At 44.8% G+C, this 27,792-nt stretch overlaps 1 protein-coding gene across 2 annotated transcripts in view; it reads left to right on the forward strand.

Annotated features, from left to right (window-relative positions):
- The first annotated feature begins 328 nt into the window (after window positions 1-328).
- Window positions 329-27,792, forward strand: part of SGCZ (sarcoglycan zeta) — a 392,529-nt gene continuing 365,065 nt past the window's right edge. For both annotated transcript variants that reach the window (XM_054990569.1, XM_054990570.1), the window contains exon 1: window positions 329-523. In XM_054990569.1, the coding sequence (XP_054846544.1) occupies window positions 329-523 (195 nt within the window). The remainder of the gene's footprint in view (window positions 524-27,792) is intronic.

Raw genomic sequence — 27,792 nt, forward strand, 5'->3', positions numbered from 1 at the left:
CTTTGCCTCCTAGAAGGCTCTGTCAATTTCACTTCCCCTTTGGGGTCTTTTTAAACTACCCTTGTATACAGAGGTGAAATTGACATAGCCTTTGACTCTGTCTTTTAAAGCTATGCTTCCTGGCTAACATCGCATCTCCCTGTACTCGAGCGTCCCCATGTAAGAAGCCTCACATAGAGAGACTCTGATACTACTAATTCAGTCTGAAAAAAACATGGGCAATGCCTAGTTTGGCCCATAATCAAACTCAGAAAGTGCTACTATAATGCCATAAGATAAAAAACTGGATCTTATTTAAATGCTTTCATTTTTTCCCCATTTTTAACAGATGACACGAGAACAGTACATACTAGCAACACAGCAAAATAATCTGCCAAGAACTGAAAACCCTCAACTTTATCCAGTAGGAATTTATGGCTGGCGAAAGAGGTGCCTATACTTCTTTGTCCTCTTGCTGTTGGTAACCATGATCGTTAACTTAGCAATGACAATCTGGATACTAAAAGTTATGAATTTCACAGTGGTAAGTAGAACCAAGAATGTGTTTCTTTGTAAATTCTAAGAGTCTGGGTGTTAGTTTGCTGCTCTCTCCATTTATTCTCTGTATGGGCAAGGTTCGAGAATTTATCAGAGGCACCATTTCAGATTTCACTGGAAAGTCCAAATAGATAGTTCCATATAACTTCAAACACCGAATGTTTAGTATATTCAAGATTGAATTGCACAAAAGTTTCTATTTTTTTTAAAAAAGAGAAGTTGTTGTGGTCGCTTTCTTGTATCTCCTAATATCATTAGAAACATGATCAATTCAGGTCAATCACCACCTAATATATTAGTCATCCACTTAATTGTTTTAATCATTGTCATTTTTAGGGATAGGACAGATTTCTGCCAACCTTAATCTGGGCTGGAACCAGGGCTTTTTTTCTGGGAAAAGAGGTGGTGGAACTCAGTGGGTTGCCCTCAAAGAAAATGGTCACATGGCTGGTGGCCCCGCCCCCTGATCTCCAGATCTAAACTCCCCTCTGTTTAGATTGCCCTCCACGCCGCTTGGTGGCGCGGAGGGCAATCTAAACTCCTCTCTGTCTGGTGATCAGGGGGCGGGGCCACCAGCCATGTGACCATTTTCAAGAGGTTCTGGAACTCTGTTCCACCATGTTCCAGCTGAAAAAAAGCCCTGGCTGGAACCATATTGTGTTGTGGGGCAAAAATCTTCAGTAGTTCAGAATCAGGACCCTTTCTTTCTAGTGAGATTCAGACTCATTATGGAAATATTGGGCACTCTCTGGTGCAGATATGCAGAGTTATTTTTGCTTCTCTTTTTCTCTCTCTCCCTCTCCCTCTCCCCCTCCACACACACACCTTTGAGTTCTTGGAATGGACAGACTAGGGATAACTGGAAGAGCGCTGTCAAGCTTCATGGCTTTTTGGTGAAGTGTGGAATGAAATCATTTCTCTGTGTCAAGGCACCAGCATGGTCTATGGAAGTGTGAACACTTTAGCAGTTCGTTGTAGGAACTGATCCTGTACCATTCCTTCCCTGGAATGGCATTTTGCAAGATGCCATGAGGAATTTGAGATCAGGCTCTATTAGATTCCCTATTCCAAAACTGTCTGATTCAGTGATTTGGCATTCTGATGAAAGATTTCTTCATCACAGACCTTTCATTATGGGATGTAGAGAAAAACCCATATCCTGCAACTAAAAGACCCTGATCTTACAAAGGAAATGCAACCGCTCCACATTTTGCTAGACCAGAAGACTATTAACAGGTGAAGGTGAAGGGTCTAGGGCTCCCTTTAGCTATGCCCAGAGCCAATTGCATCTATAATATGCCCCATTATATCAGAGATATAATCTAAAATGGAGATGTTCCACCAGGCATATGTTTGAGGCTGAGCTAGGGGTGAGTTTCCTGCTGGGGATTTTCCATCCGTGGGGCCACTGCTGCTCTTTACCTCCCACCCCATGGAAATGTTTTACTGGGGCTGGGAAAAAGTAGGCCACCATCTAGGATTGTCTTGTGACTGAACTGTTTATTTATTACGATTTTAATGTAAAAAATGTAATGTAAATGTAATCCTGATGTCATCTGCTCTGAGCCCATTCATGGGGAGAGTGGACTACAGATTTAATCAATCAGTCAATCAGAATATTTTATCTGTGTTTGGGGAGGGGTTAACACTGGGGTATTTTAAATAATTCAAAGATTTTTGATCCAGAGAGGGAACAGTGCTTCTACTTACTTCTTTCTGGGTTACAGACCTTCATAAAAGGAGGAAAGGTAATGACTCCCCTCCACACCACCCCCATGCTGGTGCGTAGAACTAGTAAACTTACCAGAAACTTAGTTGTTCCTGATGGATCGTAACATGAGTCCAAAGCAAACATCCTTCCTTAGCAGTGCCCCTGATAATCATAAGAGATGTCTACTGTGGAATGAATACTCAGTCTTGGAGCGTTGTAGATTTACTGTGTAATTTTAAAAAGAGGTGACATACTATTTTCCTTCTGTCGTTTGTTTTGATAAAGTATTATTTGCCTTAGCGAAGAGAGTGTTTGTTATCTCTTTTTATCATACAAATCTACGGAATGTGCACTTTGACAATCCCTTGGCTCTATTATCAGTACATTCATCGTGGTATTTTATGGATAACAATAACTTTTGTTTAGCAACGGTTAGTGTCTTCCTCATCACTGTAGATCTCCACTGCCTGTTTTGTGTAGCAAAATTTGGTGTGTAATAACGATGTGAAGATGATTGAGTAGTCTTAAATTCAGAATTAGTCCTGTGCATTATACAGATTCATGGCATATTAAAACACAGTCAAAGTGATGCTTAAAGGTGTCTTTGTGATACCGTTAAATATTATTTTGGTTATAGATACCAAACAAACTGAAAGTGGGGCTGAGAGAAGGAGGAACATTCTGAAATTCTCAAGTTGCTCCCCAAAGTCTCTTTTTCCATGAGTCTTGTCTATAAGCTCTCAGTCATAGAATTATAGGGTTGGAAGGGACACCTAGGATCATCTAGTCCAACCCGCTGCACAGTGCAGGGAATTCACAACTACCTGCCCCCTTACCCCCCAGTGACCCCTTCTTCCTGCCCAGAAGATGGCATGGAGGAAGCTTGTTTCTTCTCTCCCCACTTTCCTTTCTCCGTGTAACTGAGACCCAAACTAGACTCCCATCCCATACTATCCCACCTGCCAGTAAAGATCTACCTCTCAAACCTTGCTCTCTGTGCAACAAGAGACAGGGCATTTACTCTGGTGACACCTCACTTCTTAAACACTGTCCCCCTTGAAGCTCACCTGGCACCTGCCTTAATTTATTTTAGGTGCTATGCCAAAGCACATCTGTGACCCCCCACCCCCCGCTACCCACCATAAACCCATACTGGTTTAGGGCTACACAGGCAGGTAAGGGCAGTCCCCGTACCTCACCTATCTAACCTCTATTAATTGGGCAGAGATCTCTGGCCCAAATCCACATCGGGTTCTCTTTCTTCTCTTTCCAGAGGCCCCACCAGACAGGCAGCTAATTCCCTACATGCCCCACCCCTCACCCAGCTACTGCCCAGGACTATTTGGGAAAGAAAGCCCAGTATTTACTTTCCTATATATGCTGCTATCATTTCATTAATTTAGGCCCCCTGGTTGTGACCAAAATGCTTGAGGTTCATGTGTGTGTTTTGTTTCCCCTTCAGCCATCCAGTTCAGCCAACAACTTTGAGCCAAGCGGGGTTAAAACATAAACAAGAATGACTTTTATTTACAAGATGTTTAAGACAGGAGTGAATGATTTAAAAACACCTAGATATATTGTTGTTATAACAGAGGATTGTTATAGTATATAAGAACAGATGTCAATTGCCAGTTATATCTCTGTTGCCTCTTCTTAGCAGCTCTAAAATCTCCTCCTCCATGCTAACTGCCTTAATTGATCTTCCAGCATTCTGCCAGCTCTCATTGGCTGTTCCCCTGGAGAGGTAGAGCTGGAACTAGTCCTGTCTGTCACAACATCTTTTAACCCAAGCTTTTAATTTGGAATTTTATATTACCATCTTTTTAATGGTCTTCTTCTGTTTTATGACTAGTTTTTATGGTGTTTATGGCTTGTTATTAATGGCCTGATTTTAATATTGTGACTTGATTTTAACTATAAACTGCCTCCAGCAGGACTCAGAAGAGGCAGCATCTAAATATCCTTAAAAAATAGATTAAGTAGACATTATAAGGGACATGACTTGGGACATCGGTGCCTGATACTACTTGCTTTCACAAGTAACAATTCATATAAAGTGAGTTTACTCATCTAAAAAATTCTCTGGGTGGGTCCAAAACATAGTGAGGGGAGAGGGACGGGCTTCCAGTTTCCCTACTGCACCATTTTCACCGGCAGAAACAGATACGGGGAAGGCTATTTGTCCCTTTCTCTGGCTTCATGTGTCCCCTGCAGCCATTTTTGTTGGAAAAAATTGATAAGTGAGGAAGCTGGAAGCCCTTCCTCTTCCCTCACAGTGCTCCAGAGCCCAACTGACCACTTTTTGGTAAGTAAACCCAGTTTAGATTAGTTGTTACATGTGACAGCGAGTCAGGTCAAGCACTTGTATCCTAACTTGTATCACTTGAAAAGTCTAGTTTGGCTCTGATACTCAGCTGTCCTCATCGTTCTTTGCTCCTGAAATATATTTAGTTCTCATCAGTTCTTTTGTGGTGGTTATATTTTTCTTTTGGTTACTTTCCAAAGGAATATTTTCTTTCTTTCTTTCTTTCTTTCTTTCTTTCTTTCTTTCTTTCTTTCTTTCTTTCTTTCTTTCTTTCTTTCTTTCTTTCTTTCTTTCTTTCTTTCTTTCTTTCTTTCTTTCTTCTTTTTCTTCTTCTTCTTCTTCTTCTTCTTAATAATAGCCCTCCTTTCTCGCTGAGGTCCAAGGAGAATTACACAATGCAAGTGAAAAATACAATATGATCAACAACTAGGACATTCATTGAGCAAAGTACAATAATGAGCAGTAGTTTGGACATCCTGTGAAAGAGAAATAATAGGATATGGAAGAAGAAAATGAAAAAAATTCATAAAGCCAAGCACAGAGATGAAATCTTTCTACAACCAAGTCTAACTAATTTACATGGCCTGTTTAGCAACATGGAAACTCCCTAGTAATCCCATGTCTAGTCTCCTGCTGCGGGGGGGCTACATAAAGACCTGCCCCCTCATATGCAAAGTTACAGTGACAGCACCAGTTGTACCCCCTCTTCCCTTTGTTTATGTTATGTTGAGAAGAGTGGAGGAGGCTGCCATCTGGGGTCCGACTGTACATATTAATGACTGATTTAAATGTATTTTAATGTATTTAAATGTTTTATCTTTGAATTATTACCCTGTTGTAACCTGCCCTGAGCCTGCTTGCGAGGAGGGTGGGCTATAAATTAAATTGTTGTTGTTGTTGTTGTTGTTGTTAATACCACTACTAATAATAATAATGTCTACATTATGAGACAGTATAGCAGACAGTGCCCAGCAGAGTAGTGTAAAGTCCTTGCCCCGATCAAAGCATCTCTGGGCTACTTCTTACAACACAGCCCTATAATCTGGGTAGAAAGCCTTCTGGAATAATTCAGTTTTGCATAGTTTGTGGAAAGCAAAGAGAGTGGGAGCTTTCCTCACCTCTCCAGGCAGGCCATTTCAAAAGGTGGGAGCTACCACAGAGGAAGCACATGTGTGGGGAGCTGTTGATTTCGCCCAACTGCAGGGCAGTATCTGCAGGAGGTCCTGTCCAGATGAGTCAAGCTGCTATGATGGAACTTAGAGGGACAGGTGGTCACACAGATAGGACATGAAGGGCTTTGAACATGATAGTCATCATGACCTTCACTGGTAACTGATGGGAAGCCACTGGAGTGACTGCAGAATGGGAATGATATGCAGGCTCCATTTAGCTCCTTAGAGTAAACAAGCTGCAGCATTCTGCACCACCTGGAGTCTCCAAGTCAACTTTGAGGGGAGACCTATGTACAGTGCATTATAGTAGTCTAGTCTTAATGTTAATGTCCTGTAAATTCAGGTGGCCACATCACCTGTGTCATCTTCCAGGCAAGCCTGAGTTGTGAGAAGTCCTTTTTAGCAGCAGCATTTACTTGGTTTTTGTGGGTTTTACGGGCCGTATTGCCGTGGTCTTGGCATTGTAGTTCCTGACGTTTCGCCAGCAGCTGTGGCTGGCATCTTCAGAGGTGTAGCACCAAAAGACAGAGATCTCTCAGTGTCACAGTCACTTGCATTTACTTGCTTCTCTTGCAGTACCACCGGATTGAGTAACCCCTAAGCTCTTATTAGCCAGGGTCAACTGAACCCCATCAAAGGCTGGAAGCACAATGTCCTTCAAGATCTCTGCTTTTCTAACCAGCATCACTTCTGTCTTGTCTGGGTTCAATTTCAATTCATTTTTAACCAGTTGGCAACAGCTGTCAAGCAGGGATTCAGTACCTCTACTCCATCACCAGAGGATTTGAATAATGAAATATAGAACTGGGTATCATCTGCATATTGATGACATCTAATTCCATAGCTGCACATGAGTTCTCTTAAAGGCTTTACATAGAGGTTGAATAGCATGGGGGATAAGATTGCATCTTGTGAAACTCCACACAATAATCCCCACAAGGCTAGCTGGTTGCTATTAGAAACCTTCTGAGTCTCTCCCATGATGAACGATTTAAACCAGTCGAAGGCATGGCCCTTGATACTTACTTCTGGCTCCAAATGCCTGAGCAGGAAGGCTGCAGATAAATCAGGAGGAAGAACAATGAAGCATGGCCTTTAGGCCATTTAGGCAGAAATCATCAATTAGAGCCGCCAGAGCTGTCTCCTTCTCATAGCCTGGCCTAAAACCAGACTGAAAAGGATCCAAATCACCAGAGTTGTCTAAGAAGGCCTGGAGTTGGTCAGCTATTGCTCTCTCAACCACCTTGCCCAGAAAGGGTAGATTAGAGACTGGGCAATAAGTGGCTACATCGTTTTTTGTCTACAGATGTTTTTTTTAAGTAGTAAGAGGAGGATGTCCTGTTAGAGGAAAGGTGCCTTGAGCTAGTGACTGATGTATGACAGCTATCAAGGGCTTCTTTACAAAGATTTTGGTAGCCAGGATGGGCAAGGATCACAGGTGCTAGAATTCTGTCAGTCTCTATCACTGTGACTGGATCAAAATTGTTCAGAAACAGACCAGATGGAGTGTTAAGTATTACTTCTGGCTCACCTATATTACATGTGGCATCCAGATCAGAGTATATTCGGGCTATTTTATCAGCAAAAAGATATGCAAAAGTATCACACCTAATTGTCTGTTCTTGACCCAGGGAAGGTTCAGATTTAGGGGCCAAATGGTGTTGAGATTCCTTAAACAGTTGGGATGGGCGTGATTTAGCTGATGCAATGGTTTCAGAAAAGCAACATTTCTTTGCTGCAGTTGCTGGTGCTTCATACATCTTCCAGTGGCCTTTGTAGCATGCTCTATCAGTTTCAGCACAAGTTTTCCGCCAGCATCTTCCAAACATCTTCCAGTTGTCTTTAAATCGCCTATCACTGTGTTGAACCACAGAGTCGGTTTCCTCTGCAAGGGAGGGAGGAGTCGGTGAGGAGCAATCTTGTCAATAGCTTTAAGGAGCTTCAGTTTCCATGCTACCATCTCAGCTTCAATAGGATCTGATTTTGGAATTCTAAAAATCCCCTAGCACATTTAGGAATCCAAGAGCATCCACGAGCCTTCGTGAGCAGACCAGTTTAGCTGGTGAGATAACAGGGTCATATCCACCCTTGAGTTCACCAGGTAATGGTCTGTCCATGGGTCAGGGCTGAATCTCCAACTGTTAGAGAAGACCGTCCCCTCAAAGGCAGAGAGCAAAAGATCAAGTCCAAGGTAGGGTTGCCAGTCCCCTGCTGGAGGTGGGGGATGCCTTGCCCTTACTGCCCACCCCCCATCCCCGCTACCTGGCTGGCAGAGGAAAAGGTGGGAGAACACTTCTCCTGGGATGCACTCCCAGGCAGCACGGGCAATCTCCTGCGCCCCACAGTGGGACTATTTGGGGCCTAAATTGGCCTGCTGTGAAGTGCAGAAGCTCTCCAGGGCCCCCCACAGCACTCCCATGCTTCACAGTGGGCCGATCTCGGGCCCAAATGGGCCCAATTCAGCCCACTCTAGAGTGTGGGAGCGCTGCCAGGAGGGCCCTGGAGAGCTCCTATGCTTCACAGCAGGCCAATTTAGGCTCCAATGGGCCTAATTTGGCCCCAAATGGGCTGAAATCGACCCGCTGCAGAGCATGGGATCATTCCTAAGGGCAGCATGATGACATCACATCCCAGAAGTGACGTCATCGCACTGCATGGGGGCGTGCACAAAGACTGCAAAAAAGGCGAGTGCCAGGTTCCTTGCCTCCCATCCAGAGGGTGAGAAGGCCTGGCAACCCTAGTCCAAGGTGTGGCCTTTTTCACGCTTGGGGAGTCTGTTGAGTCGGCAGGCACCCTTGCCCTTAGCTCTAGATGGCTTGGTTTTGCTGCCGTTGTGATTGGCACAGGGAATAAGGGGAATAAGGATGTGGCTCCCACTTTTATGCCCTGCTAGCTAGTTAGGTAAGGTGTGAGTGCTATTTCCTTCCATTCTGAAATTCAAGGTGCCGTTTGTGGGTACTAGGAAGTGCCCCATCTGGGCAGTGACCAAGATCTGCTTATCTTCAGCAAGTTTGCTACCTCATGTGCCATTGAACCATACCCCTGGGTCTGGCTTGTGTCCTGGAGATATGTCTGTCTGTCTCTCTGTCTGTCTGTCTGTCTGTCTGTCACTAGATGCAGAACAGCTGTAAAGCAAACCAAACTCAATCTTCTCAATAACAACAACAACATTCGGTTTATTTAATGCCCTTCAGGATGACTTAACACCCACTCAGAGTGGTTTAAAAAGTATGTCGTTATTATTATCCCTGCAACAAACACCCTGTGAGGTGGATGGGGCTGAGAGAGCTCCTAGAAGCTGTGATTCATCCAAAGTCACCCAGCTGGCTTCAAGCGGAGGAGTGGGGAATCAAACCTGGTTCTCCAGATTAGAGTCCCGTGCTCTCTTAACCACCACAACAAACTGGCCAGATGGGTGCATGTATTTTTCTCTCAACCAGGAGAGGATTGTTAAACAATAAACAGCCAGGGTAGCACATGGTCTCGTCCTCGCCTCCCCCAGTTCCAAGGAATTCCAAAATACTTGGATTGGCAGGTGCTCTCTTCCCACTCTCTGTGGCTGCAGTGGAACTGGCATAACATTATTTTCCAGCTAGGGGAGGAGGTGGACCAAAGACTGGTACACTCCCAGTCTTGCCCATTCCTGACCCTTTTGCCAGCAGTGCACAAGCATCAGGTTTACACTGTCTTGGCACTGGGAGCACATTACAGTGGCTTATCTCCAGGTACCCGAAAAACCGACTGCTCCCATACTATCCAGCCTACTGGTTAAGATGTGCATTTCAAGCCCTGCTCTCTGAACCCCCATCTGCAGAGGTGAGGCAAGCGGCAACTAGAAATTAGGATTTCTTCTAGTTTTGTGATACCTTTACTTAGTTACTTAGTCAGAAGTGTTTAACCCCAAACATGCATTAATTAGTCTTCACAAAATCACAGAGTTGGAAGGGGACATACAGACCTAGTTCAAACCCCTGTCTGATGCAGGACAAGCCTAAAGCATCCCTGACAAATATTCATCCGGCCTCTTCTTGAAAACTGCCAAGGGGAGCTCACCACCTCCCTAGGCAGCTGATTCCACCCTTGAAGTACTCTGACCGTGAAGAAGTTTTTCCTAATATCCAGTCGGTACCTTTCTGCATGTAATATAAGCCCGTTGCTTTGAGTCCTATCCTCTGCTGACAATTGGAATAGCTCCTTGCCCTCCTCCAAATGACAGCCTTTCAAATATTTAAAGAGAGCAATCATGTCCCCCCTCAACCTCCTCTTCTCCAAACTAAACATTCCCAAGGCCCTCAGCCTTTCCTCGTAGGGCTCAGTCTCCAGACCCCTGATCATTCTTGTCACTCTCCTCTGCACCCTCTCAATTTTGGCCACATCCTTTTTGAAGTGAGGCCTCCAGAACTGCACACAATACTCCAGGTGCGGCCTGACCAGGGCAGTATAGAGAGGGGCTATGACTTCCTGTGATTTCGATGCAATGCCCCTTTTGATACAACCCAAGACTGAGTTTGCCTTTTTTGCCACCGCATCACACTGGCTACTCATATTTAGTTTACAGTCCACTCTTACTCCAAGATCTCTTTCGCATACACTACTATCCAGAAGTGTATCCCCCATCCTGGATTTGTGCTTCACATTTATGTGGCCCAGATGTAATGCTGTGCACTTATCTATGTTGAATTGCATCCTGTTCACAACCACCCACTTCTCCAGAGTATTCAGGTCTTGTTGAACTTTTTGAGTGTTTGCCACTCCTCCCAATTTGGTATCATCAGCAAATTCAATGAGTAGCCTGTTTGCCTCTTCATCCAGATCATTGATAAAAATACTGAAAAGTACCTGGCCCCAAACTGAGCCCTGTGGCACCCCACTGGACACCTCCCTCCAATCTGATGAAATAATGTTATCTTAACTGGGAACATTCAGAGCCAGGCTGCTAAAAAATGTCAGTATTGATTTTAAGAGTGTGTGAGTTTAAACGTTTGGTATGGTACAGATTAAAAATGGAGGTGAAAGAATGGGATGAGTGAGTGAGATGATTGGTTGATGACTGAGAGTGTGGGCGGAGTGAACTGCTGTTTTTGGTTACTGAGTGGAGAGAAAAGATTCAGTCTGCTTTTCTGGTATAGACAGGCAAGCTGTGTGCAGCCTGAGAGCGCCATTCCTACATCTCACTCCTATCCTCAGTGCCACATAGTCCTCTGAAGGAGCCTCAGGCTTGGGCACATTATTAAAGGGGAAATTTAAATTAACTATTTTGGAATATGCTGGTGACAGCAATCTACCCAGAGCGTGTAATAAGAGGGTTAAAGGAAAAATCTTACTGGAAAAAAAGGAAGATGTAATAAAGTCCAATAAAAATCATTCTTATGCATATGTTCTTCCAGACTGTTATGAAACAGGATCAATTTTTATATTAAAAATGTTTAAACATGAAACAAGATCAGTGTGTGAAACAGCAGAGTGTTTTACACACCAAATCAAACTATTACATGTGAAAAATAAAGATTAATAATTTCATGTCAACAATGCCCCCCTGTACAAATTTTGGCAAGGGCATTCTGGTAGTTTCTCTGCCGTACAAACCAAAGGATTCTGCCACTCTTCCAAGGAGCAGAATCAATTGAGAGTAACAACATGTCCAGCTTGTTCAAACATAAAATGTTAAGAACTACAAATCTGCACTTATGGGACAGCGTAGAACAGTAACAAAATGAAATATAATTGAGGCAGATCAATAAGATTCCCTAACAATTTGAACTTGGTTTTCTGCTTTTTAATATCACTGTTGATTCATTTTCCTTCTCTGCTTTCTATAGCTACTCATTTGAACAGAAGAAGAAATTTGTTGTTTCATTCTCACAGAGTACATAGAGTAACAAAGGTGGATTAAGAAGTAATTTTCACTTGTCAACTGTCTACAATCTAATTGGATTTAGAACAGAAGGGACAGTTAAAATCCACATTAGCCAAGTGATTCCTTGCAATTCCATAGCCACTGTAGTCATGAAAGACTGGATTTGGGTATAAAGGGTGTTAATCGTCAAATATTATCTTTTCAAAACATTAAAGTTCTGCTTGTATAATTACTGCAGCGACATGGATATGACTTAAACTAGTGAAGCAGAGACCACAATTGACTAATCAGTGGGCAGGAAAGGAGACGAGGGTCCCTTCCCTACCCAAATTTCAAATTCAGTTCTTTATTTTTTTAATGGAGACTAACAAAGCAACCTTAAGGCTAGTCTGTAAACTGCTTTGGACAGCAACTAAACCCCATGGCAGTATGATACAGAGAAACTCTTGGCACGTTTTTTATTTTGAATATTTCTATACTGCCTGTGACAGAGCAGCCCCGTTGACCCATGTGCACCATCCCTCCTTCCCCTCTGGGGTGCCTAGGGACAACCAGTGACAGTCCAAGTCCCTGTCTGGCACAGCAAGGGGGCTTTCGCTCCTTCTCTCTTGCACCCGCCACCACTACTTGGCCTTTGAGTAGGGATCTGGTTTCCCCAGTGGGGGCAGAAGATCCCCCACTCTCACCTTTCCCTTCCCCACCAATTACCTAGCTGGCAGGGAGACAGGTGGGGAATGGGATTCCTGGGTGTGCTTCCGGGACTGGAGTGACCATGTCACTGATGTCATCATGCCACTCTACAAGTGCTCCCATACTTTACAGTGTGCCAATTTGGGCCCCAAACAGAACAAATTAAGTCTGTTTGGAGCCCAACTTGGTCCACTGGGAAGCGTGTGCGCACTTCCCCGCATTGCTCGATTAAATCACTTCCAAGAAATGATGTCATTGTGTCAGTGTGGGACTGCTCATGCTCTGAGCATCCTGGGAATGCTAAGAAGGTAAGCACTGGTTCCCTCCTCCCACCAGGAGGGTAAGGGGACCTGGCAATTCTACCTTGGAGAAAATTGCCTATGGAGAGGGCCAAGACTTCCCACTCCCCGGGCAGGCTTGCCCCTCTGATCCCTGCCTTACGCCCAGTCTCATGCCACCCAGCACCTGGCTATTGCAGGGACTGTCTACTGCACTTGTGCACCACTGGGTGTGTGTGTGTGTGTCAGTGAATTGCCAACAGACCATCCTGTTTCCATGGCAGCTGTTTTAGGTAGCGTGGTTGAGCAGTGGAAGTCTATGTGGTATAGAGAAACACTAACAGTATTTAAGACTTTAAAAGTATTTATTAAAGAAAAGGGAGAAAAAAAATGCTTTCACACTTTTAAGCATAGCACCAAGCAAGCGAGGGAACTCGGAAAGAATCGGGCAAAAACACGAGTCCTCTGTCCCTCCTGCTGTGCATGCTTAACTCAGGGCCAAGCTACACGTGACGAATGACACTTGAACAGCAAGTGGATTGAGTGGAGGGCAAGTCAACAGGGAGAAATACACTTGCTGTTCAAGTGTCATTCGTCACGTGTAGCTTGGCCCTTAGACCTTCTGTCTGGGCAGGCTCTCGGTCTTCGAATGTTCACGTTGATTGGGATGTCCTCATGATTTAGGCCTCCAGCCTTCCCATGGCCAAAGGCTGCTGCCTGCAAGGAGCCAGATCTCAGTCCCTTCAGCTCCCAGCTCAAATCAGCCAAAGAGAGCCTCCTTCCTGTGCCAGGAAGTCATGGGGCCAAGCTACAAGTGACGAATGACACTTCAATGGCAAGTGAACAGACTCATGTGTATTCCTCCCTGTTCACTTGCGCTTCACTTGCACTCCGCAAGGGAGGAATACACATGAGTCTGTTCACTTGCTGTTCAAGTGTCATTTGTCACTTGTAGCTTGGCTCTTATTCTCTCCCTTTGCCCACATCCCGGTTAGGTCAAAGGTGCAAATCAGAGAGGCTTTCCCTGGAGGTTCCAGGAAGCAACCTATCTGGCATTTTAGTCCTCCAAGTCTCTGCCCCCCCCCACACTCACACCCCTGGGAGGGTAAGCTTTTTACAGGAAGTCTTCTGACTCTATTTGCATAACTAAAGTTCAAGGCTACACGTGGCTTAGAGGCATCTTGCTTTCCTTCCGGCCTCCTACTTGCTCTTAGCTAAGAGACACCTCTTGAAAGCGGGGGTGAGGGTTTTGACATACTCCAAATGTACAAATAAAAAGCATTTCTCCCCACTGCTTCTTCAGAATTCTGCTCAAGGGGGATTACAATTATAATGTAAAACAACAAGCCTTGAAAAACTGCACTAAAAATGCCCATAAAGCAGACATCAGACCAGAAGCAGACAATTAAAAAGTCAGTAAGAGAAACCCCTAATTAAAAGCCTGGATGAAAGGATGTCTTTTAGTCTCACACCTAAAAGAAAGACAAGTAGGCGGCACCGGACAAGTCTCAAGGGGGAGGGTATTCCAAAGGCAAGCAAATGTCTTGTCTCTCATGTTGGAAGAAACAGATAACTCAGCATGCCTTGGACACTGGGGGAGCTGCATGTCTCTCTGTATGTATGTGTAACTCTAGCCAAGTAAACTGCTACTCTTTTGTCTAAGGTGAGATCACCTCCTGACTCCTCCTCTGTCTCTGGGCCTCTAGGTGTCAGACTATGGAATCCCGGTTATCTAGAGTTCGTCTCCCCCTTCTGCAAGAAGCACAAGTTTCTTGATTTCAAAAGGTTTATTGAAAGACTAAGCGTCCATATTTCAAGGCCTAAAGAAGACTTGACTGAACCAAGGCATTGTTGAGAATGAGATACAAAACGAAACCAGCAATACATCAAACCCCTCGTTCCCAGCCTCCCCCCATAGTTTTGTACGCTGGGAACGTGGATGTGGGAAGGCCCGGGCTGCCAAGGTCTTTGGCTGCAGAGACAGATAAGAAGTATTTTCTCCCACGGAAAACGTGGTCAAAACAACATCTGGACCTGAAGGGAGAGAGAGCTCAACAACTACAATTTAAACATGGCGTAACTCTGGTTAAGAACATGAGCCTCAAAAGAGATCCTGACACTAGGGAGATCTCTCTGTCTGTCTGTCTGTCTGTCTGTCTGTCTGTCTCTCTTTCTCTCTCTCTTGCTTCATGGTCTTCCAGGGGGAAGATGTGATCCTCTGTGCTCCACCATGAAGGCCTTATCCACAGAGCCTCACCTTTCGGCCTTGCTGCCTATTTCAGGCCATGGTTTAGTCATAGGGAAAGTGACTTTTTAGATTAGGATAGTTCTCTCTTCTCCAAGATACTGCTATGGATGGAATATACCTCAATAAAACTGTTTTATCTTTCTAGAGAGACTGGTAGGCCAGTCAGTCTAACTTCTGTTGTTGGGAAGATATTAGAGCAGATTTTAAAGGGATTGATATGTAAGCATCTGAAGGACCACTTAGTGATCCAGGGAAGTCAACATGGTTTTGTCCCCAACAGATCTTGTCAGACCAACCTGGTTTCCTTCTTTGATCGAGTGACCAGCTTACTGGATCGGGGGAACTCTGTTGGTGAGATTTACCTGGATTTCAGTAAAGCTTTTGATAAGGTTCCCCATGACATTCTAATGGGTAAACTGGAAGGCTGAGGACTGGACTATAGGACAGTTCGGTGGGAAGGGAACTGGTTAGAGGACCGCACCCAAAGAGTGGTGTTCAATGGTGTTTCATCAGATTGGAGGGAGGTGTCCAGTGGGGTGCCACAGGACTCGGTTTTGGGCCCGGTACTTTTCAATATTGTTATCAACGATCTGGATGAAGGAGTAAAGGGGCTATTCATTAAATTTGCTGATGATACCAGATTGGGAGGAGTGGCAAACACCTAAGAAGATAGAGTTCAAATTGAACTTGAATACTCTGGAGAAGTGAGTGGTTGTGAACAGGATGCAATTCAACATAGATAAGTGCACACTATTACATCTGGGCCACAAAAATGTGAAGCACAAATCCAGGATGGGGGATACACTTCTGGATAGTAGTGTATGCGAAAGAGATCTTGGGTAAAAGTGAACTGTAAACGAAATATGAGCAGTCAGTGTGATGCGGTGGCAAAAAAGGCAAACTCAGTCTTGGGCTGTATCAAAAGGGCCATTGCATCGAAATCACAGGAGGTCATAGCCCCTCTCTATACTGGCTTGGTCAGGCCACACCTGGAGTACTGTGTGCAGTTCTGGAGGGCTAACTTCAAAAAGGATGTGGACAAAATCGAGAGGGTACAGAAGAGAGCAACAAGGATGATTGTGGTGTGGATACTGAGTGCTACAAGGAAAGGCTGATGGCCGTCTTCCGGTTTGGGATTCATGGAGGTCTGACGCAGCTCCATTTGCGGAGCTGACCGGACTGTCGTTTTAAGTGGCCGGCGGGGGAAAAATAGCCCGCGGCCGACTGCTCTCAGGCGGAGAGCAGGCAAAGAATGCTCAAGACCCTAGGGTGTGCTAGATCTCGGACGAGGGGGGGGCTCTGCACAACGGGTCCCCCCCCCGATCCTTGAGGTCCCACCCTGCGACAGGTCGGCTACAATCTCTGTGGCAGTTCTGGGGCCAATTCGGCTGGCATAAGACCTACATACCCAAGCTTCGATTGGGGGAAGAAACGGAGAGGAGAAGCTAAAATCGAAACAGCGATTACAACCCGAGAAAAGTGAATGAGAAGGTAAAGATCACTATCTTCTGTTACGGGACAGATTGATTAAAGCAGAGAGGAATAAAAGTAGATTTTCAAACTGCAACAGGCTAACGATAAAGAGGGGAAGACTTGGCAAGAGTTGTATTTGAAAAGAGACTCAGTTTAAAGAAGTTATTAAAGGAATTGGACTATTGTTTTGAATACTTGCGGTTATGGAGCTGTGAGAAAAAGACACCATCGCGAGACCTACTGTGGGAAGTTGGGAGACAGGAAGTGCGTAACAACAATAGAGTTGCTGGAGAGAAGCGGCCCTTGCTGGAGGGCAGGAAGAAGGGAATCGCCATCTTTGAAAGGGGAAGGGTCGCGGCCTCAGCGGAAAAGGAAGTAGGCCATCTTGGATTGCAAAATCATAGAGAAACCATAGAGAAAAGATGCCCGACATTTTGGACTCTTTAAAATTTAATTTTTGCAAGAAGACCGGGACATTTGAAATAAAAGGACATTAAATTTTACGCCACAGAGTTAAGGAAGAGAGCGGACTCGTGGGAGCGAGCCAAAGCAAGCCCCACGATGTCAAAAAAAGAGTGGCAATCGGCAATAGAAAACCTGGATAAAAAACTTTTAGATGTGATTAAAGAACTTAAGGACACGAAATTGGAGCTGATTAAAGAGGTTAAAGAGGTTACACAGACAGTAAAAGCGGAGCTGTCAGAAGTGAAAAAAGGTATGGAAACAATACAAAGTGAACTACAAGGAACGCAGCAGAGAGTTAAAACAGTAGAAGACGCGATGGAGAACTTAGCAGACACGCAACAAACAGAGATGAGACTGATGAGGGGGAGAATGTCAGTTGCAGAAACTAAACACATGGAGAAGCAGTTACGTTTTCGTGGCTTGCCAGAAGTGGAAGGAAAGTCAGCGCAAGAACAGATGACTGAGGTGTTAGCTGAATACCTGGGGAAGGAGGAGGAGGAAGTTGTGGCTATCCTAGATGTGGCATACCGTGTGAATTCGAGAATTGCAACCCAGAGGAAATTACCAAGAGACGTGATTGTGCAGTTTACGACACGAAATATGAAAGAGAAGATTGTGACAAAACAGTTTCAAGATCCATTGGAGATTGATGGCAAGACGATTATCATAATGAAGGAATTACCCAGGTCAGTGTTATCAGATCGGAAAAAATACAAAGTGCTAATTCAGATCTTGAAGGACATGAAAATCAGGTACAGATGGGAGTTACCAGAAGGTGTGTCCTTTGAGTTTGGAGGGGCCAAAAAGCACATCAGATCTGAGCGAGAGATGGAGCGATTTATAAGGGACAATGAAAAAGACTTACCAACAAGACTATGAGTATGGAGTGTAAAGTTTTATCTTGGAATGTAAATGGACTAAACTCACCGAATAAGAGAAAAAATATTTTCCACTGGCTATTAAAACAAAAAGGTGACATTGCTTGTTTGCAAGAGACCCATATCAGAAAGCAGGATGTAAAATATTTAAAATCAGGAAAATTGGGCAAAGAATTTGTAGCGGCCTCCAACAAGAAAAAAAGAGGAGTGGTGTTGTACATAAAAGAGGAGCTACAGCCAAAATTTGTAATGAAAGATGTGGAAGCCAGATTTATTGCAGTGGAATGTACTTGGGACTTAAAGAGAGTGTTGGTAGTCGGAGTTTATGCACCTAACGGTGCAAAGGAAAGCTTCTTTGAGGATTTGAGGAAGCAACTAGATGATCTTTCATACGACCAGATAATTCTTGCCGGAGACTTCAATGGAGTGACAAACTTGGAATTAGATAAAAAGATAACAACTGCACAAAAGAAAAGAGGACTATTACCAAAGCTCTTTTTTGACTTGATACAACAGGAGACTCTAGAAGATGTATGGAGAAGAGAATATCCTAAAAGTAGACAATTTACTTTTTACTCCGCAAGGCACTGTACACTATCAAGAATTGATATGATCTGGGCCTCAAAAGACTTAGCGTTATGGACTAAGGAGGTAGAAATAATGCCGATGGTAGGCTCAGATCATAATCCAATCATGTGGAAATTAGGGAAAAGGAGAAAAAGGAAAGCATGGAGAATAAATGAGGACTTGCTACAGGAAGGAGAGAATATGGAGATGTTGAGAAGAGAGACAAAGTTCTTCATACAATACAACGTAAATAAAGAAGTACCAACTGACAAAGTTTGGGACGCTTATAAGGCGGTTATAAGGGGCATACTAATGGACTTAAATGGTAGAGCAAGAAAGAAGAAAGAGGAGAAAAGACAAGAGATTGAGGAGAAAATAAAAGCCAAAGAAATACAGTTAAAAAAGAGACCAGGGAAAAAGAAATTATATCAAGAAATTAAAATACTTCAAGAACAGTTAACAGCAATGAATAATAAGGAATTGGAGTGGAATCTTAAAAGATTGAATCAGAAAGCGTTTGAAGGTGCAAATAAACCTGGGAAGTATTTGGCATGGCAACTGAAGAAGAGAAGGGAAAAGAAAATAATAAATAGAATTTGCGAAGATAATAAAACGTATTTGGAACAGACTACCATTAGTAGAGCCTTTTACAAATTCTACGCTAAGTTGTATAATAGGAAGGAGGTAAATAAAGAGTCAATAGCGTTATATTTGGAGAAAATGAAACTTCCAGTAATTTCGGAAGCTTGGAGAAATAAACTGAACAGTGAAGTAACAGATGAGGAACTAAACAAGGCAATACAATCTGCAAATCTAGGAAAGGCGCCAGGGCCAGATGGACTTACAGCGAAATTTTATAAGGTAATGGCCAACGAACTGGCACCATTCCTAAAAGAGGTGATCAATGGAGTTTTAAAGGATCAGCGGATTCCAGATACCTGGAATGAAGCGAATATATCATTGATCCCCAAAGAGGGCCAAGACTTGACTAATGTGAAAAACTACAGACCTATATCGTTACTTAACAATGATTATAAAATCTTTGCGAAGATACTGGCGGAGAGACTGAAGGGGTGGCTTTCGGAAGTCATTGAGGAGGAACAAGCAGGCTTTTTGCCAGACAGACAAATCAGAGACAATTTAAGGACAGTGATTAATGCTATTGAATATTATGATAAGCGCTGTGACAAAGAGGTTGGTTTCTTCTTTGTTGATGCTGAAAAGGCGTTTGATAATTTAAACTGGGACTTTATGTTTGCCACTATGGAAAAGCTACAATTGGGAGAAAGATTCATTAGAGCAATTAAGGAAATTTACAGAGACCAGACTGCAGCAATTGTGGTGAATGATGAAGCGACTAAGAAATTGATTATAAGTAAAGGAACAAGACAAAGTTGCCCGTTGTCTCCACTGCTGTTCATTTTGGTATTGGAGATCCTGATGATACAAATACGACAAGATGAAGAAATTCGAGGAATTAAAATAAAGGACTATTCATACAAGGTCAGAGCATTTGCGGATGACATAATGTTAATTGTAGAAGACTCATTGGAGAACATGCCAAAAGTGATAGATAAGATTAAGGAGTTCGGAGACTTGGCAGGTTTTTATATTAATAAAAAGAAGTCAAAGATATTATGCAAAAATATAACTAAGCAGAAACAACAATTGTTAACGGAAATAACGGATTGTGAAGTAACAAGTAAGGTGAAATATTTGGGAATCGAACTGACTGCTAAGAATATAGACTTATTTAAAAACAACTATGAAAAACTATGGACTCAGATAGAGAGAGATTTGATTAAATGGAACAGACTAAATCTGTCATGGTTGGGAAGGATTGCAGCAGTTAAGATGAATGTGTTACCAAGAGTAATGTTTTTGCTACAGACAATACCAATCATCAGTGACTCTAAGCAATTTGAAAAATGGCAGAGGAAAATATCAGACTTTGTATGGGCAGGCAAGAAGCCTCGAGTGAAAATGAAAGTTTTGCAAGATGCAAAGGAAAGAGGCGGAATGCAACTGCCCAATCTAAGACTTTACCATGACGCAATTTGCTTGGTGTGGTTGAAGGAGTGGATGACGCTAAAGAATAAGAAATTACTAGCCCTAGAGGGATATAAAAAAATATTTGGATGGCATGCATACTTATGGCATGATAAAGTAAAGGCGAACTCGATGTTCCTGCATCACTATATACGGAGAAGTTTATATATAATCTGGAAGAAGTATAAAATCTATTTGGAAGAAGGAACCCCTTTGTGGGTAGTTCCATATGAGGTGATAGACCCGAGAGCTGTTGATAATGAGCAACAATGTTTAACTTACAAAGAAATAACTAGAACTGAAGCATCTAAACTCAGAATAAAGACTCAGGAGGAACTATCACCTTATTACGACTGGTTCCAGTATAGACAGATTAGAGATTTATATAACTCGGACTCTGTAAAGGGAGGTATACGAACAGAGAATTCGGAACTAGAGCAGACCCTTCTTAAAGAGGACAAGAAAAGAATATCTAAGGTATACCAAGCACTGCTGAAATGGTATACTGAGGATGAAATAGTTAAAGGACAAATGGTGAAATGGGCCATAAATTTCAACAAAGAAATAACAATGGAGGCATGGGAATACTTGTGGAAGACTACAATGAAGACAACGACATGCACTAGTATTAAAGAGAACATTTACAAAATGATTTACCGTTGGTAAATGACACCAAAGAAGATTGCGCTAGGGAATTCGAACACTTCTAATAAATGCTGGAAATGCAGGAAGCATGAGGGCTCCCTCTACCATATGTGGTGGACGTGTGAGGTAGCTAGGCAGTACTGGGGGGAAATAATAAGAGAAATGAGTGAGATTTTACAATTTCAAATTAATAAGAACCCAGAACTCCTGCTACTAAACTTGGGAATGGAGGGAATTCCAGCCCATCATAGGACGTTGATATTTTACATGACGGCAGCAGCTAGACTTTTGTATGCACAAAAATGGAAAATACAAGAAGTGCCAACCATTGAAGATTGGATCCACAAATTGCTGTATATGGCAGAAATGGACAAAATGACAAGAAAATTGAGAAACCTGGACTCAGGACAGTTTAACACAGACTGGGAGAAGCTGAAACAATATTTGGAGAAGAAATGGGAGGTGGGAGGAGAACTGTGGCAGTTTGAGAACTACTGAAGTACAATAAAATGTAGAGGGGGGTGACTTTACCGGGGAGGAGAAGAGGTAAAAGAGAATTTCTAAGCAGTTATGATATTAGATTGATATATATAGAATAATAAATAGAATATTGATAGAAAACAATTAATCATAAGGGTTAACTATAAGGATTGACTAACTAATAATATTTTCTTTTTGATTCCGTACAATGTACCAAACTGAATATGTTTATTTGAAGCTGTATATGAGTCAAATTGATTGATATCATATATAGACTTATGATTGAAGGGGAATAGAAATGTAAACAAATATAATTAAAATAGAAAGAAGAAGATAGAATGAATAACATATAGATTATAAGTTAAACTGGTTGATTTATATGAATGTATGGTTTACATAGTTTATGATATATAGAAATATTTGAAAGTGGAATAATGAAAAATGGGATAAATTGTTTATCCATTATGGAAAAAGGGACTCATAGACAGGGTACAGAGTATTAAAAATAGTTAAAGAAGTATTGCTTAGAACAAAGGGAGAATATATATTTGTTAGATAGAGGAATATATAAAGAGTAAGGGAAAAGGGATAAAGGGTTGGAAAACTGTTGGAAGTCAACAAAATGGGGGGGGGAAAGGGAGGGGGTTAGAAATTGGGAAATGGGAAAATTGACTGTAATGTGTAAACATTTGATCCTAACCCAATAAAAATTTTTTCAAAAAAAAAAAAAAAAAGGAAAGGCTGAGGGCCTTGGGAATGTTTAGTTTGGAGAAGAGGAGGTTGAGGGGGGACATGATTGCTCTCTTTAAATATCTGAAAGGCTGTCATTTGGAGGAGGGCAAGGAGCTGCTCCAGTCGGCAGCGGAGGATAAGACCCAAAGCAACTGGCTTAAATTACATGCAAAAAGGTACCGGCTGGATATTAGGAAAAACTTTTTCACAGTCGGAGTAGTTCAAAGGTGGAATCAGCTGCCTAGGGAGGTGGTGAGCTCCCCTTCACTGGGAGTTTTCAAGAAGAGGCTGGATGAATCTTTGTCAGAGATGCTTTAGGCTTGTCCTGCATTGGGCAGGGGGTTGGACTAGGTCTGCATGGCCCCTTCCAACTCTGTGATTCTGTGATTATTACAGAATTGCTGTATTGCCACAGAGTTGTGGAACCTGTTCCCCTGTGCCATTGTACCCTGCCTGTATTAAGATGGGTAGCCATGTTAGTTTGTCTGTAGCAGCAGAAAAGAGCCAGAGTCTAGTAGCACCTATAAGACTAACAAAATTTGTGGTAGGATGTGAGCTTTTTGATATCTAAAGAAGTGAGCTGTTCATGAAAGCTCATACTCTACCACAGATTTTATTAGTTGTATAGGTGCTACTAGACTCTTGCTCTTTTCTACTGCTACAGACAGACTAACATGGCTAGTCTGTACTGTAAAAGCTATATGGAAGAGAGAGATCTTGGGGATTCCTTGCTGTGTTAAGGTCACCCTCCTTATAAGGAGGAACTATGTTGTTTGCCCTGTTTTTCAGTTCTACTAAGATACTACCAGAATGATGTGGGACCAAATAATGGAAAAAGCAGCTCTCCCCTTGAAATGTTGAAAAGCCCATGAAATCCATCTATATTGTGGCTGCAATCCCAAATTGTGGGTGCAGCAATATGGCAACTGTGCAGTGTGTGCACTCTGGTGAGGCTGAATTGGGAGTAAATAGCTTGTAAAAAATGAGTTACAAACCTTCTCAAGTCAGAAGGCTGCCCAAACATTAATAATTGCTTTGAACCTCATCATCATGATAAAGGAAGGAACAGGCAATATTTTTGTTACAAATGGCCAAGCTACCCCAAGCAGAGCAGCAACTGGGGAAAATCTTGGGAAATTACAAGATATTGCAACCTTTGTGATTGCTGTGCCCTCTCTGTGAGCTCCCACCTCATCCCACCTGTGAAAGAACATCAGTGGCTGCAGCTGCTTCAGTGCCAATGGCAACAGTCTTTATTGGCAATCCAAGATTCTCCCCTGAAATCAGGAAATGCTTTAGATTTCCCTGGGTCCTTTCATCTCATAGCCTGTTGGATGTATGTGGACTCCTTACTTGGTATCTAGCAGTTTTCTGTCTCCCCTTCCGTTCCGTAGATAATCTCAAATGCAATACAATACAATATTTATTAATACGGTCTAGGACCAGTACAGAACATCCAAAACTGTTCCTTTGAATAAAATACATGAAATTACAGCACATAAAACCTGGTTTGCCACCCCAGTCGGAATGAAGAGGCAGACACAGGAGTTGGAACTAAAGGGCCACTTTATTAATATAACATCAACCATTAAATACGGCAAGGGCAAACTAGCGGTACAGGTCAAGCCACGGGGTCACCCCTGGACCACCGCCTTGACCTGTCTGGGCGAGCCCCACAGCCCCGGGTAGGAGCCATCCATGCAATGGCTTTTCCCCGGCCAGCCAGGCAAAATGGTTCCCCCCTTCAAGCTCCTAAAGCCTCAGCCGTACAGCATGAGGGAAGGACTTACACATGGGGTTCACTGCAGGCAGTCTCCAGGTGGTGGTAGCCGTCACAAGCATACCATCCGCTCCTGGTAGACCCCATTTCCCCACCAATGGGGAATTGCCAAGGGGTGCTCACCGGCCCGCTCCCTATCCCCAAACTCTCTCCTGCCAGTGACTTACAACGATGCACCACCACTGCCAATTACCTCAAACCTCTGCCTGCAGTGCAAGGTAGGCGAAAAACCACCTCTCCCACCTTGCCAATATGGGGAGAGGAGAAAAAATTCCTACCTGGCTCTGGGAACAGCAGCCGGCTAATCCTGCACTACTACAGGGTGAGGTGGGTGGGCCGAGCACGCAGAGCAACTGCCAGCAGGGAGGGTGGATCCGTCTTCTGAAGGCTTTGTCTCCGCCCCCCCAGCTATATCCCCATATGCCTGGGAGATGTCTCTGCCTGCTTCTCCTTCCGAAGTGGCAAACTACGGTCCCCAGCTCAAGCCACTGTGTGGCAGCCGGGAGTACCACATTGCCACCCCAGTCGGAATGAAGAGGCAGACACAGGAGTTGGAACTAAAGGGCCACTTTATTAATATAACATCAACCATTAAATACGGCAAGGGCAAACTAGCGGTACAGGTCAAGCCACGGGGTCACCCCTGGACCACCGCCTTGACCTGTCTGGGCGAGCCCCACAGCCCCGGGTAGGAGCCATCCATGCAATGGCTTTTTCCCGGCCAGCCAGGCAAAATGGTTCCCCCCTTCAAGCTCCTAAAGCCTCAGCCGTACAGCATGAGGGAAGGACTTACACATGGGGTTCACTGCAGGCAGTCTCCAGGTGGTGGTAGCCGTCACAAGCATACCATCCGCTCCTGGTAGACCCCATTTCCCCACCAATGGGGAATTGCCAAGGGGTGCTCACCGGCCCGCTCCCTATCCCCAAACTCTCTCCTGCCACCGCTGGGGCCAAGCCTCTGCTTAGGCCCAAGCGCCCCACAGGTGGCCTAGTGCCCACCGGAGCCCTTGCCGCTGGTTTATGATGATGTCATTGCCAGTGAATCCTGTCACCTCTGTAGAGGTTGGGAAATCCAGCCCTTATCCTAAGATAAAGTAATTTGACTAGTGAACCCCCACACCTCTGTAGAGGTTGGCAAATTCAGCCTTATGTGGAGGCGTGGCAAATAAATGCACAGACCCTTCCCCGCTGTGGGAGCACTGCAGACCAAACATCAACCCGCCAGGCCCCCACTTGCCCACACAAGCCTGTAACAAAAGGGGAGCATACTGCCCAGTCAGATCACCACCATGCAGTAAATGACTAAAATGAGGTGGAGGCCGACCTCCCCTCAAACCATCAGACCACTACTTGCCTGTGCGTTGCAAGTCCATGTGAGCCTGAAAGGAAAGGGCCATGCCCTGTGAGCCAAGGTCATTACCCAGGGTGAATGACCGGTACGTGAGGCGGAGGCCGACCTCCCCTCGAACCATCAGGCCACTCCTTGCCTGGGCGCTGCAAGTCTGTGAGCCTGTAAGGAAAACGGTATGCCCTGTGAGCCATGGTCATCACTCACCAGGTGACTGACCTGGACGTGAGGCAGAGGACCACACCTCTCCTCGAACCATCAGGCCACTCCTTGCCTGGGCGCTGCAAGTCTGTGAGCCTGTAAGGAAAACGGTATGCCCTGTGAGCCATGGTCATCACTCACCAGGTGACTGACCTGGACGTGAGGCAGAGGACCACACCTCCCCTCGAGCCATTAGGCCACTCCTTGCCTGGGCGCTGCAAGTCTGTGAGCCTGTAAGGAAAACGGTATGCCCTGTGAGCCACGGTCATCACTCACCAGGTGACTGACCTGGACGTGAGGCAGAGGACCACACCTCCCCTCGAGCCATTAGGCCACTCCTTGCCTGGGCGCTGCAAGTCTGTGAGCCTGTAAGGAAAACGGTATGCCCTGTGAGCCACGGTCATCACTCACCAGGTGACTGACCTGGACGTGAGGCAGAGGACCACACCTCCCCTCGAGCCATTAGGCCACTCCTTGCCTGGGCGCTGCAAGTCTGTGAGCCTGTAAGGAAAACGGTATGCCCTGTGAGCCACGGTCATCACTCACCAGGTGACTGACCTGGACGTGAGGCAGAGGACCACACCTCCCCTCGAGCCATTAGGCCACTCCTAGCCTGGGCGCTGCAAGTCTGTGGGCCTGTAAGGAAAACGGTATGCCCTGTGAGCCACGGTCATCATCCACCAGGTGAATGACCAGGATGTGAGGCAGAGGACCGCACCTCCCCTCCTGCCACTCCTTGCTTGGGTGCTGCAACCCTGTGAGCCTGTAAGGAAAATGGTAAGCCCTGTGAGACACGGTCATCACTCACTAAGTGACTGACATTGACGTGAGGTGGAGGACCACACCTCCCCTCGAGCCATCAGGCCACTCCTTGTCTGGGCGCTGCAAATCTGTATACCTGTAAGGAAAACAGCACACCCTGTGAGTGAAAGTTATCATCCACCAGGTGAATGACCCAGACGTGAGTTGGAGGACCGCACCTCCCCTCGAGCCATCACCCTGCCTGGGTGCTAGAAGTCTGTAAGCCTGTAAGGAAAATGGCAGACCCAGTGAGACGAGGTCATTACCCTGCAGGTGAATGACCAGGAGTTAGGTGGAGGACCACACCTCCCCTCGAGCCAACAGACCACTACTTGTCCGGGCACTGCAAGTCTGTGGGATCCAGTAAAGAAAGAGGGGCCAGGCCATCATCTGCCGTAGCCTACACCTCCTCAGGTGCATGACTAGATATGCAGAGGGGAGCAGTTATCCCACCACAGTGGCAGCAGCCTGGCCAACACAGTTCTAGTTGGTCCCGTGACTTGATAACTGCCATTAACAAAACCAAGCTAATTCCCAACTGGCATCCTCTAGGCTCGAATGACTGCCCGAACAACCCCATGCTGGGCCAGCAGATGAGGGACTTCACCCTCCTGTGGCAATACACCGCACCCACCAAAAAAGACATGATAAGACATTCTACAACACCAGCCTCAGCCTAACTCTGAACAATCACTGTTGGCTGGCACCAGACAACCTGCTGAATAACAGCCTGAGGTCCATGGCTGTGGCCCTAGAGGCTGCCCCATACAAACTGGGTACTGAGAGAGAGCTGCCAGGCCATGTGGGGTATCACTATCTCTGAAACACCAGCCAGGGGTGGTGAGGGAGTGTCCTACATGTCAGGGAAGTGGCCACACCCTGTTGCAGGGTCTCCCTTTGCTACCCAAGGGGGACATGGCCCCAGCCCCCCTGGGCCCCATGGCCTTCATGACCACCCTTTGGGTTTGACCCAGTTGTCACTGAGACCTGCCAACTTCACGCCATGCGCCAGAAAGGCAACCCCTGACCACTCCATAAGTGATTAGCCATAGGAAAACTGAGCAGACAATGGAAACAGAGATGTATGAAAGCCAGGTGTTACTTGCTCATTGAGGAAAAGATCTGATTCAGATCAAGGCAAAACCAGAGGCAGGTGCCCAGTTGGAAGAGCCCAGGCTGTATTAGATTGGCCCCTGAATGAAAACCCCACAGCAAAGAGCCCCAGGCGGGGCTAGGAGGAGGCAAAATGCCAACCCAGAGCTGCCGGAGGCCTTACCAACTGCTGTACCCACCCAGACCTCATGGCCAGTCAAGACTGTGTGCGTGTAGGGCAAGACTGCCCTGGGAGGTTCCTATGCCAAACAGGCCTTTTGGGGATCATGCTTCTGTCCCATGAGAGGACAGCACTTGAGCTTCTGACCACATAGGCTCAGATGCCTCACCAATGGGTAGGAAGCCCTGGCATGTATAGCCTAAACATGTTAATAATGTCACAAAATTAACAGTTGATTCATATACTGCCCTCCAGGACACACATTGCCCACTGAGAGAGTTTAAAAAGTGTAACTGGGCATA

Source organism: Eublepharis macularius, chromosome 10, assembly GCF_028583425.1.
Source record: "Eublepharis macularius isolate TG4126 chromosome 10, MPM_Emac_v1.0, whole genome shotgun sequence".
Taxonomy (NCBI): Eukaryota; Metazoa; Chordata; class Lepidosauria; order Squamata; family Eublepharidae; genus Eublepharis; species Eublepharis macularius.